Source organism: Pleurodeles waltl, chromosome 5, assembly GCF_031143425.1.
Source record: "Pleurodeles waltl isolate 20211129_DDA chromosome 5, aPleWal1.hap1.20221129, whole genome shotgun sequence".
Taxonomy (NCBI): domain Eukaryota; kingdom Metazoa; phylum Chordata; class Amphibia; order Caudata; family Salamandridae; genus Pleurodeles; species Pleurodeles waltl.
The window spans coordinates 1,410,986,982-1,411,001,677 of NC_090444.1; the positions used below are offsets into that span (position 1 = coordinate 1,410,986,982).

Genomic DNA, 14,696 nt, shown 5'->3' on the forward strand with positions numbered 1-14,696 from the left:
TCTCTTGAAGGCCTTAGGCAGCAAGCTGCTGAAGAGTCCAATGGCAAGAAAACTGGAACACATAGGGTCTATTGGGAAGATGGACTCCTTTACACTGAGGCAAGAGATCCCAAACCTGGTGCCACTAGGAGAGTGGTAGTGCCTCAGGAGTTTAGGGAGTTCATACTGACCTTAGCTCATGATATTCCTCTTGCTGGGCATTTGGGACAAACCAAGACGTGGGAGAGAATAGTCAACCACTTCTACTGGCCCAACATGTCCCAGAAAGTCAAGGAGTTTTGTGTCTCTTGTACCACCTGTCAAGTCAGTGGTAAGACAGGTGGACACCCAAAGGCCCCCCTCATTCCACTTCCAGTGGTGGGGGTCCCCTTTGAAAGAGTGGGTGTGGACATAGTGGGTCCACTTGAACCTCCCACAGCCTCAGGGAACATGTACATACTAGTAGTAGTGGATCATGCTACTAGATACCCTGAAGCTATTCCCCTTAGGTCGACTACTGCCTGTGCAGTAGCCAAGGCCCTCATTGGTATTTTTACCAGAGTGGGTTTTCCTAAGGAGGTAGTGTCTGACAGAGGTACCAACTTCATGTCAGCTTACCTGAAACACATGTGGAATGAGTGTGGAGTGACTTATAAATTCACTACACCATACCATCCACAAACTAATGGCCTTGTTGAGAGATTCAACAAGACATTAAAAGGCATGGTCATGGGGCTCCCTGAAAAACTCAAAAGGAGATGGGGTGTCCTCTTGCCATGTCTGCTTTTCGCTTACAGAGAGGTGGCCTCAGAAGGGAGTAGGGTTCTCACCCTTTGAACTTCTGTTTGGCCATCTTGCAAGGGGACCACTAGCTCTTGTGAAAGAAGGCTGGGAGAGACCTCTTCATGAGCCTAAACAAGACATAGTGGACTATGTACTTGGCCTACATTCAAGGATGGCAGAGTACATGGAAAAGGCAAGTAAAAACCTTGAGGCCAGCCAACAGCTCCAGAAGTTTTGGTATGACCAAAAGGCTGCAATGGTTGAATTTCAACCAGGGCAGAAAGTCTGGGTTCTGGAGCCTGTGGCTCCCAGGGCACTCCAGGACAAATGGAGTGGCCCTTACCCAGTGCTAGAAAAGAAGAGTCAGGTCACCTACCTGGTGGACCTAGGCACTAAGAGGAGCCCCAAGAGGGTGATCCATGTGAACCGCCTTAAGCTCTTCCATGACAGGGCTGATGTGAATCTGTTGATGGTAACAGATGAGGACCAGGAAGCTGAGAGTGAACCTCTCCCTGATCTCCTCTCATCAAACCCTAAAGATGGTTCAGTAGATGGAGTGATCTATTCAGACACCCTCTCTGGCCAACAGCAATCTGACTACAGGAAGGTCCTGCAACAGTTTGCTGAGCTCTTTCCCCTAACCCCTGGTCAGACACACCTGTGTACCCATTATGTGGACACAGGAGACAGCATGCCTGTCAAAACCAACATTTTCAGAGTAGTCTGACCAAGTTAAGGAAAGCATTAAGGTGGAAGTCCACAAGATGCTGGAATTGGGAGTAATTGAGCACTCTGACAGCCCCTGGGCTAGCCCAGTGGTCTTAGTCCCCAAACCTCACACCAAAGATGGAAAGAGAGAGATGAGGTTTTGTGTGGACTACAGAGGACTTAATTCTGTCACCAAGACAGATGCCCATCCCATTCCAAGGGATGATGAACTGATTGACAAATTAGGTGCTGCCAAATTCTTAAGTACCTTTGACTTAACTGCAGGGTACTGGCAAATCAAAGTGGCACCAGGAGCAAAAGAAAAGACAGCATTCTCCATACCTGATGGGCATTATCAGTTTACTGTTATGCCCTTTGCTTTAAAGAATGTCCCTGCCACCTTCCAAAGGTTGGTGAATCAAGTCCTTGCTCGTTTGGAGTCCTTTAGTGAAGCTTAACTTGACGATATTGCTGTCTTTAGCTCCAGCTGGCAGGATCACCTGGTCCACCTGAAGAAGGTTTTGAAGGCTCTGCAATCAGCAGGCCTCTCTATCAAGGCATCCAAATGCCAGATAGGGCAGGGAACTGTGGTTTACTTGGGACACCTTGTAGGTGGAGGCCAAGTTCAGCCTCTCCAGCCTAAGATCCAGACTATTCTGGACTGGGCAGCTCCAAAAACCCAGACTCAAGTCAGGGCATTCCTTGGCTTGACTGGGTACTACAGGAGGTTTGTGAAGGGATATGGATCAATAGTGACAGCCCTCACAGAACTTACCTCCAAGAAGATGTCCAAGAAAGTAAACTGGACTGTAGAATGCCAACAGGGCTTTGACACCCTGAAACAAGCAATGTGCACAGCACCAGTTCTAAAAGCTCCAGATTACTCCAAGCAGTTTATTGTGCAGACAGATGCCTCTGAACATGGGATAGGGGCAGATTTGTCCTAAATAAATGACGATGGCCTTGACCAGCCTGTTGCTTTCATTAGCAGGAGGTTACTCCCCAGGGAGCAGCGTTGGAGTGCCATTGAGAGGGAGGCTTTTACTGTGGTTTTGTCCCTGAAGAAGCTGAGACCATACCTCTTTGGTACTCACTTTGTAGTTCAAACTGACCACAGACCTCTCAGATGACTGATGCAAATGAAAGGTGAAAATCCAAAACTGTTGAGGTGGTCCATCTCCCTACAGGGAATGGAATTTATAGTGGAACACAGACCTGGGACTGCCTATGCCAATGCAGATGGCCTTTCCAGGTTCTTCCACTTAGAAAATGAAGACTCTCTTGGGAAAGGTTAGTCTCATCCTCTTTTGTTTGGGGGGGGGGTTGTGTAAGGAAATGCCTCCTTGGCATGGTTACACCCTGACTTTTTGCCTTTGCTGATGCTAATTTTTTATTTGAAAGCGTGCTGAGGCCTGCTAACCAGGCCCCACCACCAGTGTTCTTTCCCTAACCTGTACTTTTGTTTTCACAATTGGCACACCCTGGCATTCAGGTAAGTCCCTTGTAACTGGTACCCCTGGTACCAAGGGCCCTGATGCCAGGGAAGGTCTCTAAGGGCTGCAGCATATCTTATGCCACCCTGGGGACCCCACACTCAGCACAGACACACTGCTTGCCAGCTTGTGTGTGCTGGTGAGGACAAAATGAGTAAGTCGACATGGCACTCACCTCAGGGTGCCAGGCCAACCTCACACTGCCTATACAGTATAGATAAGTCACCCCTCTAGCAGGCCTTACAGCCCTAAGGCAGGGTGCACTATACCAGAGGTGAGGGCACCAGTGCATGAGCACTGTGCCCCTACAGTGTCTAAGCAAAACCTTAGACATTGTAAGTGCAGGGTAGCCATAAGAGTATATTGTCTGGGAGACTGTCATACACGAACTCCACAGCACCATAACGGCTACACTGAAAACTGGGAAGTTTGGTATCAAACTTCTCAGCACAATAAATGCACACTGATGCCAGTGTACATTTTATTGTAATATACACCCCAGAGGGCACCTTGGAGGTGCCCCCTGAAACCTTAACCAACTACCCATGTAGGCTGACTGGTTTTAGCAGCCTGCCACACTCGAGACATGTTGCTGGCCACATGGGGAGAGTGCCTTTGTCACTCTGTGGCTAGTAACAAAGCCTGTACTGGGTGGAGATGCTTATCACCTCCCCCTTACAGGAACTGTAACACCTGGCGGTGAGCCTCAAAGGCTCACCCCCTTTGTTACAGCACCCCAGGGCATTCCAGCTAGTGGAGTTGCCCGCCCCCTCCGGCCACGGCCCCACTTTTGGCGGCAAGGCCGGAGGAGATAATGAAAAAAACAAGGAGGAGTCACTGGCTAGTCAGGACAGCCCCTAAGGCAACCTGAGCTGAGGTGACTCTGACTTTTAGAAATCCTCCATCTTACAGATGGAGGATTCCCCCAATAGGATAGGAATGTGACCCCTCCCCTTGGGAGGAGGCACAAAGAGGGTGTAGCCACCCTCAGGGCTAGTAGCCATTGGCTACTGCCCTCCCAGAACTAAGCACACCCCTAAATTCTGTATTTAGGGACTCCCCTGAACCTAGGAACTCAGATTCCTGCAACCTAAGAAGAAGAGGACTGCTAAGCTGAAAAACCCTGCAGAGAAGACGGAGACACCAACTGCTTTGGCCCCAGCTCTACCGGCCTGTCTCCCCCCTTCTAAATACACTGCTCCAGCGACGCTTTCCCCAGGGACCAGCGACCTCTGAATCCTCAGAGGACTGCCCTGCTCTAGAAGGACCAAGAAACTCCTGAGGACAGCAGCTCTGTTCATCCAAGACTGCAACTTTGTTTCAAAGGAGCAACTTTAAAACAGCTTGCGTTTCCCGGCCGAAGCGTGAGACTTGCTACTCTGCACCGGACGCCCCCGGCTCGACTTGTGGAGAAACAACACTTCAGGGAGGACTCCCCGGCGACTGCAAGACCGTGAGTAGCCAGAGTTGTCCCCCCTGAGCCCCCACAGCGACGCCTGCAGAGGGAATCCCGAGGCTCCCCCTGACCGCGACTGCCTGACTCCCAGATCCCCACGCCTGGTAAAGACTCTGCACCCGCAGCCCCCAGGACCTGAAAGATTGGAACTCCAGTGCAGGAGTGACCCCCAGGAGGCCCGCTCCCTTGCCCAGGTAGTGGCTACCCCGAGGAGCCCCCCCCCTCGCCTGCCTGCATCGCTGAAGAGACCCCTTGGTCTCCCATTGATTTCAATTACAAACCTGACGCATGTTTGCACACTGCACGCGGCCGCCCCCGTGCTGCTGAGGGTGTACTTTCTGTGCTGACCTGTGTCCCCCCGGTGCCCTACAAAATCCCCCTGGTCTGCCCTCCGAAGACGCAGGTACTTACCTGCTGGCAGACTGGAACCGGGGCACCCCCTTCTCCATTGAAACCTATGCGTTTTGGACACCACTTTGACCTCTGCACCTGACCGGCCCTGAGCTGCTGGTGTGGTAACTTTGGGGTTTCTCTGAACCCCCAACGGTGGGCTACCTTGGACCCAAACTTGAACCCCGTAGGTGGTTTACTTACCTGCAAAAACTAACTAAACCTTACTCCCCCCAGGAACTGTTGAAAATTGCATAGTGTCTAGTTTTAAAATAGCTATATGTGATTTATTTGAAAACTGTGTATGCTATTTTGATTATTCAAAGTTCCTAAAGTACCTACCTGCAATACCTTTCATTTGAAGTATTACATATAAAATTTGAACCTGTGGTTCTTAAAATAAACTAAGAAAAGTTATTTTTCTATACAAAAACCTATTGGCCAGGAATTGTCTTTGAGTGTGTGTTCCTCATTTATTGCCTGTGTGTGTACAACAAATGCTTAACACTACTCCTTTGATAAGCCTACTGCTCGACCACACTACCACAAAATAGAGCATTAGTATTATCTCTTTTTGCCACTATCTTACCTCTAAGGGGAACTCTTGCACTCTGTGCATACTATTCCTTACTTTGAAATAGTGCATACAGAGCCAACTTCCTACAATATATATATATATATATATATATATATATGGATATATATATATATATATATATATATATATATAATGGTGGAGCTCACTTCATTCTATAGGATTCCTGAGCACAAGGTGGGACAGGATTACTGGCAGCTTACCACAGCAAATCACTGACCTGGCCGGTAAAATTTTTGCCCACACAGTTCAATAATGTTTACAGAATAGCTCAGAAATGCAGCAAACAAAAGGGTACATTAAAACATGGCACCTCGGCAAATACATACACATGCCTCTTTTACCCAAGCTGGTTATTTCACCTTGAGGAGTGAGCTTCCTATCAACAGCCAGTTCTAAACAAACTAAGGGATATTATTAGCAAAATGACACTCACTGCAGTTAGGGAAACCGATGCACTATTGTACCCTCCAGTGAAATTCGTCATTAGACAATAGATGTGTTAAGGGATGTGTGACTGGTTCAGGAGTTGGGAATCCCAACATTGAAATGCATTTAGCAGAAGGAATTACTATTCCTTTTAAGGGTAAACCCAAGATGTGAGTGATCACTTGCGCTCGACTTAGGTGCATAAATTAACTGCATCCATGTATTTTTCATATCGTGGAAGGATTTGTTTGTGCTTTGCACGATTTGTGCTTATGCCATACATTTAATTGGTGCTGGCCTGTTAAAGGTGTCAGTGCTGGTGATAATGTGGAAGTGTGTTTAACACTAGTAGTGCAACTCCAGTATCATGCTTATCTTGGTTTAAAATGTACAAGGTACAAAAAGTTTCCTTGTTGTGAAAAGCTGGCATTAAGGCCTATACAAAAGCAGTTTGCACATGCGCGCCTTTTATGTGATGGTGTCTTTTTTGTATAGTTGGGTAACAAACTATCCAAAACGTTTGCACAATTTATTAACTTCCGAAGGATATTTTTGCCAACCGTCAATTCATTGTCCCAAATTCCAGGTTGTCACTGCTAATGTTTATGAACTTTGTGACCGCTGTTGGAAAGGGTTGTGACAGCAACAGATGGTCTCTGGCATGTTGGCAAATTAAACATTTATTCTAAATTTGAATAGGCACCTACATCGTATGTATTACATGTAAAATATGATCACATTTTAAATACATTTCTACCTTTTTTAGGTACAGACATGGAGAACCTGTGAGAGGAAATGTTACTGTGACAATCTTTTCAGCATGGTGGTATGCCCCATCATCAATCAATAAAACCTTTGAGGTAAACCTGATCATAGGGTCACATCTGCATTTATTTCTAATTTAAATTCTGTTTTTACTTTTAGAATGGAGACCATTTTCTAAACAGTGTACGCCCTTTGGCACCTCATATTAAAACAAGCATTTGCAATGTAAGAGGCCTCACATTTTCTTGAGTTAGAGCTATTGCCATTGTAAATTCAGACTGGACTTTTCTTGCCATATAAATTGCTGAACCCTGCCTCATAATTTCAGCTTTTCCTACCACGTTTTGATGGCCGCTGATGGCTACTAACATCAGAAATCACAAGCCCTTGAGGAGAGAAGAGAAGATGACGACACTACCTCGAGTTGTGTAATCTTCTGAACAGAAATTGGAAAATAAGACTGGAAAAGTATTTTTTATGTTAACAGAATGAAAAATCTTGCAAGCATTTGTGCCTCGCATTTCAACAAAGCTCTAATGAAGTTAACAATAGCAGAGTAGCCTGAGAAGGTTTATGGCCCCAGTAAAGGAGATAAGCAATGCCCTTTGTGTCCATGTCTCTGAGGGCTGGCAGAAAGGGGGCCTGGAGAGACAGACTCACGATGCAAGACTCTGCACGTTTTACATCATTGCTTCTAGGTTTAGCTACATCCTACTAGAAAGGGCATATTGTGGCTTTCTTGAGAAGTGAGCTAAATCTTTAGGCATGGGTATTTCTTTTATAATATCAGCTTATTTCAGAAACCAGAGGAAAACAAGGACAGCAATGGAATAAATCCAAAACAAATGTCAGCGACATGGGATAAGGTGGGAGGAACAGAATGCTGCAATAAAACCCAGGCAGCTACCAGCCTATAACACCCACAGTGAAAAGTGAGCAACAAAGAAATGACAAAAGTAGTCTGTCACAGCAACAGAATAAGAAACCAAAGTGGAATAATATAGTAGTTGGTCACTGCTCTGAAACAGAAAAATGAGGGAGAAAAAGGCAGAACTGACCACTAGCGAGCACACATTTTTAAAGGACACTGCAACCAACAAATGAAATTGCTTTAAGCCATAAGAAGTATACTAAAAGTGTACCCTAGGTTAAACATTTATGCTCAAGCTAAAAAACATTACATTGCAAAAGACGGCCACCATTGGGCTCCACTCATATGTAAAGCAATATATGAACTGCACTAACTTTTCCTTCTCCTCCCACCCTATGAGAAAGAACAGCCCTTGTTCATAAACTCTTTCAGATTGCATCTGAATCATCTCTAATAGCCCAACGCTTTATTATTGATAAGGGAGTACTAAAGATAGTCCAGCTATCATTATCATCAAAATAGCCCTAAGGCTCCCCAACATAGTGGAAGCAGAATATTCAGGAGGCCACTGCACATTACTTTAGAAACCGGTTTCCATTTGGCCTAAAAATATAAAAGTGTTCCATTCAGGTTACTATTTATTCATTTGAATGCTAGCTGGCACCAGTTTTTTCAGTACCACTAGTAGAACAGATTTTGTCCTGTTTCTTCCTATTAGAAGTTAGTTTGTTTTTCCACTGTATGTACTGCAACATTATCTATCATCCTCATTTATCTATTATCTTATGTCCGATTTGAGACCAAGGATCATCACCTCCGGAGACATTGGTATAAAATTTCCCAAGATCTCCCTGATCATAGTAAACCAACCCTTCAAGAGGGGTTGGATCACTAGGCATTGCCACCACACATTCAAAGAGTCCTCTATGGCATTGCATCCCACCTAACATCTGGGACTTCCATTAGGAAAATCCAAAGAGGGCAGTGTAATACCAATTAAACCACAATTTGTAGTGAATTTCCCTGGCTGCCACAAACGTGGGCTAGGAACAACTTAATGGGGGACGCTAGGTCTCTAATGATAGTCCTATCTTCAGATATACAGAGAGATTTTTAAGATTTATAATATTCCTCTGGTTTTATATTATGTAAATACTTGATTGATTGTTAATACTACTAATATTTTCATGTTTATTACTTGCAGTACAACATGATTTTGTTCATTCAAATCAGAATGTAAGTTTATATGAAATGAGGTACATTCGAATTGAGATTATCATATTCTTAATGTTGTGTTTTGTATAGTGGCAGCCCTGACAAAGCAAATGTTGCAAAATACCTTTGGCTGTTTTATTTAATGCTGTACAAATGGCAAAAGATGTTGTCTCTATCTAGCTCTGCATGGATAGCACTATGTTGATCCTATGCTTAAAAACTCTCTCTTCTTTTTTGCATAATTTATGAGTCACTCTAACCCTCAAAAGGGCTTTGTTTTGATGTACATCAAAACAAAGCCCTTTCAGGGTTAGACTGACACATAACTTGTCATAAATTGTGTGTGGTATGTTCAGAGCAGGATGTGGTGAAAGTAAGTGCCAATACCAAGGGCATGTCTGTTTCTGTTGAAATGTAATGTACACAGGTGCTCTTGCTATCTTTAGTCTCCAACACTCCTGTGAGTATTGCCAAAATAAACAAAGCAGAAACATCTTTAAAATTCAACCTCACATGAGGGCCACTGCTAAGTGGTCCCCATCCATGCCATGACTTCACAAGGTGTCTACATGAGCTTGAACCTGCAGAACGGATCAATGAGAAGTCTTCTAGTAACTATAATCTGTGCCTATAGATGAACATATAAATCCTCATCCATATTTAACCCCACCGTTTTTTTTTCATATTGAGTAGTAGGATGCACCGTGACTCAAGTCTCCTTAATGATTGCTTCCTTTTGCCACCCCTTACACTTTTGGAAAATGTGTTGAGTACAGAGTAGCTAAATTTTTCTTCTCTACCACCATGGACATCTTTGAAGTGACTTGCCACAGGATAATTGTAGTCTTTATTTCTGATGGCCCTGATGTGCTGTAAAATCTGTAAATGGACTTTAAGGGTCGTGGTCCTCACATACATCTTGGAGCATTTACCCCTGAACACATATATACGGCAAAGTGACTCCTACAGTGTAGGTGTTTCTGAATTGACACAGGAGTGTTCAAAAGAGGTGACATAACCTGCGTAGTATTCACACCATGTCTGCAGGCCTTACACTTGTCATCAGGAATATGTCTGGCATGTCCCCCCTTATAACTGGGTCACTTTTCACTAAGTGCCAATGTTTGTTGAGTATACGCCCGACTTCCTGATGTTGTACACTAAATCCAGTGTCATGTATATGTCCTGTTTACCATCCTGCCTTTTCTCTGTTCTAGAGAAGAGCAATTCCCCCTAACCTTACTGTTGGCCTTGCTTCTTGTTCCCTGTACCACTATTGCACTGTAACCTCTCTCCATTAACCTGCTGGATAGTTCTTCCTTCACTACTCTCAGTTTCCTATAGTCACTGCAATTCCTGTGCATATGTAGATTTTCAGAATAAGGGATACAGTGCTTCAGCTTATTAGGATGGAAACTGTGGGCATGCAATCTGGTATTGCCTGCTGTTAATTTTCTGTGGGTCGTAGTTTGAATTTGGCCTTCCTCAACATAAACTGTGAGATCCAAAAATTGTACCTGCTGCTTCCTGACACTGGAGATAAAGGGCAAATTCAAACAAATAACATTCAATCTCTTTGTAAAGGACCACACTCACTGTTCTGAGCCTCTCCATGTGACTAATATATTATCAATAAGGCATGTCCATAGAATGATGTTTCTGTGCACTCCTGTACAATACCTTGTGCGAGCACCTGCTTCTCCCACCAGCCCATATGCAATTTAGATTAGCTGGGGCAAAGCAGGTGCCCATTGTTATACCTCTCAGCTGTTTATAGATGTCTTTACCAAAGAAGAAAACATTCTTATAAAGACTTCAGCGCACCATTGCAATTAGCATCTGGGTATGCCTGTGAAGGGAAGAAATCAGTCTAGTGCTGAGAAAATATTCCATGGTCTTCAGGCCATCTTCATGCACAATGCTAGTGTATGGACGTGACAACTATTGTGAACATGACAAGCTCCTCCTCCTATATGACATAGTGCACATTCTGTAGGAAATTTCTGTATCATTGAAATCATTGTACCTTCAAGTACATTGAAGTGTTTTAAACAGCCCTCAATTAGCCCTCCTATGGCCAAAATAATAGGCCATCCTGGATTTGTACTTGAATTCCTGTGCACCTTAGGTATAAGGTAAAATGCTGGTATGATAAGAAATTCTGTACTCAAAAACTGATATTTCTCCTGACTCATTAATCCAAAGCCTCTCCACAGGTATATATAGATATATTTATATATATATCTTAGTCACAGTAACAGATACGATCACTTACCTTGACTCATGCTTTCATACCCAAACAGACGGTCTGTGGAGACACTGAGGTAATTAAGCAATTATTTTATTGTATTCATAAAACATATGAATTACAGGGAGAAACTTTGCTTTTATATAAGTGTTTTCCCCTGCTTTCTAAGTGTAGAAATGCATCTGATTGGACTACCATCCCTAACTGAAAGAACAGGAACAACAATAAGAAAACAACTTGATTTTAATTAATTATAACTATAAAGTAACTACACCTTTTCATTTAACTATGTTTAGATATTGGGTTTATAGTTGGCAGAGGTATACAGCCAGCAAGAATGATAATCCTAGTCAGGATAAGTCACCAACACACCCTGAAGTAACCTGTGCTCACCCCCTGAGGGCTTGCCATAGAGCAGTCAGGCTTAACTTAAGAAGCAATGTGTAAAGTATTTGTGCAACATTTCAAGCAGTAAAACAGTGCAAGTACCACACAAAAAGATACACCTGGTTAGACAAATAAAGCTTAATTTACTGAAAAAAACAAGACCAAAACAACAAACACCCAATTAGTAGGACTTGAGATATGAATAATGTGAGAAAACAGGGCTGATTGCAGAGGCCCCATAACTTTTTGCCCCCATTTTCCTCTTTTTGCTGGTGTTTTCCTGACTTTGATGGTGCCCTGGGTACTGCTAACCAGTCCCAGGGCCTGTGCTCTGTGTAAAATGGATATGCAAATTAGGCTAATTATAATTGGCTAAGTTAACCTACCTATAAGTCCCTAGTATATGGTAGGGCATGTAGGTTTAGGGACCACAGCATAGGTGGTACACACCTAGGTGCACTGCTGAGGTGCCCAGTGTCATTTTAAAAGCAAGCCTGCCTTGCTGGCTGCTTTTAAATTAAAGTTATATGCAAATTCGACTTTGGAATTAAAGGTACTTCCAAAGTCTTAAACTACCTTATTTTTACATATAAGTCACCCCTAAGGTGTGCCCTATGTGCCCCTAGGGCTGGGTGCCATGTAACTATAAGCAGGGACTTTATAAAAATAGATTTATAAGCCCTGGTGAGGTAAAAACAGCCAAATTCGTTTTTCCCTCATTGAAGTAAATGGCCTTCATAGGCTAGAATGGGCAGACTTTATTTTAAATTTTAAAGTCTCCTTAAATGTTACATACCAAGAATTTGGTATCAAATTGATTGTTGTAATAAATCCCACAACTTCCAGTTGTTGGATTTAATATAACTTGTCCAGGTAAAAAGTTTAGACTTTACCTAAAAAGTTGCCAATTTCAGCTCTGCATTGTTTTTGCTGCTGTGCTCTGATTGGCCAGCCTGCAGCAGCTTCTGCCAGGCTGCCTTGATTAGGTGTGACGTGGCCTGGCTTCACACAAAGGAATGTGCTTGGGGGAGAGAATCTCCCCTCAGCAGATGGTGAGGCAGGAAGGGGGAGGGCTGCCAAACTGGTCCTCAAAGGCAGAGAAGGACATTTGCAGCACCCAGCAACACCCCCACATCCTGCAACCCCAGACAGCTAGGTGCCCCCTTGATTAGATTAGGAGAGGGCAGGAGAGGGGTGTGTTTATTATTTTTAGCCACACCAGTGGGTGGGCTCAGCCAGATGTAACCTCCAAAAATCAGATTCAGCCATGTTGGATTTTTAGAGACTGTTGCCTTTTGGGATGGATTTTTGCCACACTTCCCAGGAAGTGGTCATCACAGGGGGACGACCCTGTACCTGATTGGAGGACCAGGACCCCCCTGCTTTTCACCCAGGAGCAAGGATAAAACTGGCAGACCTGCCCCCACACCTCAGATCCCTACCAGATTTCAACAAGAAAAGAACTTAAGGAGAAGAAGGACTGCCCTGCTGGACCCCTGGCCTGCACCTGGAACCTGCACTCAGAAGGACTGCACCAGCTGCACACTTGGGCTTCACCACAAGAAGGACTTTGCCTGGCTTCAACTGGTTCAAGGAGGGACTCCCTGTTTGCTACAGGTGAAAAATTGCTAAACCAGAGTCCCCTGCACCAACTCCTGAAGAAAGCGACCAGCTGACCACTGTCCAGTGGCCAAAAAGGAGTTTGCGCCAGGTGCATTCTGGGAGTTGAAGTCCGCACCCCCAAGGACCATCACAGAACTTCTGGACCCTTGGGGTGAGCTGTGGACCCCAAAAGAACCTTAAAAGAACATCTGGGTGAAGCCCCAGAAGTTTGGAAAAGATTTGAGAATTTTTGGAAAAAAGCTCCAGAGAGGGACCGACCCGCCGCGGAAATTCTAGCCGGCTTGCCTCAACCGCGACCCGGCCTGACTTCGTGGTTCGTCCCGGTAAAGAAAAACATCCAAAAAAGAGACTAAGTCCGAAGGTAAAAAGTTGACCGGGACCTCCCAGCCATCGTATCCGAGAAGGGCTCCATGGACGTCGGATCAAGATCCAGGTTTACCCCGGTCGAAGGATTTTCATCTCGAAAAAACGACTAAGTCCGAAGGTAAAAGTCTCCACCGAGGAAACCCACATCGCGTATCCGGACAAGGGCTCCAGGAGGTCGGATTCAACTGGCAGGTTCGTCCCGGTGAAGAAAAACTTCAAAATAAAGACTAAGTCAGAAGGTAACTTTTCAACCGAGGCCTCCCGCGACTTGTAGCCGAGCAGGGCTCCATCGCGGTCGGCCTGAAAGTTTGACTTTGCCCCGGTCGAGGTGCAACCAGATGACCCGATTGGCGCTTTTTGTTTCTAAGCGCTAGAAAAGTAATAATTCTTTAAAAATTCATATCTCCGATTCCCCTGAACCGATTTTAATCGTTTTTGTGTCATTTTAAAGATAAAAATATAAACTATTTTTATAAATTGGTTTTGGATTTTTAAACTGTTTCCTGTGTTTTATTTAATTACTGTTTTGTGATATTTGAATGCTTTACACTTTGTCTCCTAAGTTAAGCCTTGACGCTCGTTGCCAAGCTACCAAGGGTTGAGCTGGGATTAATTTACTGAGACCTAACTGTACCTACGTGGAGGTTAGTGGCTTGTTGCTAGGTGTAGGTACCTACCTGCCCTACCAAGAACCCATTTTCCAACAAATAAAAAAAAAAAAAACTGAAATATAGTGCTTAAAAGCATAAAGCGCTACCTGGGGCTGTCTGGTGGCGCTAGACCAAGTCAAATCTGAAACATTAGGCTGACCGCAATGGTGCGCAGGTCGCATACAGAGACCAGACTTGGTCTGCTGAAACAGTAGTTTGGTTTGGAGTTGTGTTGACGCTAAACAAGATGCGAGGAGCAAGGGAGGTGATGCTTTGACATTGATCCTTTGGAAGAAGGCAATGTGTCGGATCTGAGCCGTGCAGAGTCAGGGCTGAATCAGGAATGAAGGCTATGTGCTGTGTAGTCAATGATGTGATGTTCCCGATCCTTGTAGCAGCAGCAATGAGCCGGCATGAACAGTGATGAGGTGTCCTCTGTCCTTGCAGTAGCAGCAATGGGTCAACGTAAATGGAAATGCACTGGTTCTGAGCAGCACAAAGGCAATGTTATGTGGCTTTTGGACTGGAGCAGCACTTTATACCCAATTTCAAGGGCTCAGTAGTATATGGCACCGCATGGTGGGGCAAAACTCACAGATGGAAGAGTCTAGGTGTGGTAGGTGAGGATTTGGAAGTCTTTTGTGTCCCTGAGACTTCAGAAGAACTGGAGGCAAGCCAGCAAGCCTTTGGAGTCACTCTCTTTCTGGGTTCAAGTAATATGGGTCCAGTCCTTCTTAC

General features: G+C 44.5%; 1 protein-coding gene across 1 annotated transcript in view; it reads left to right on the plus strand.

The window, feature by feature from the left end:
- LOC138296504 (CD109 antigen-like) overlaps positions 1 to 14,696 on the plus strand; it is a 363,929-nt gene that overhangs the window by 137,798 nt on the left and 211,435 nt on the right. The window contains exon 8 of the mRNA XM_069235675.1: positions 6,600 to 6,693. Within this exon, the coding sequence (XP_069091776.1) occupies positions 6,600 to 6,693 (94 nt within the window). The remainder of the gene's footprint in view (positions 1 to 6,599; positions 6,694 to 14,696) is intronic.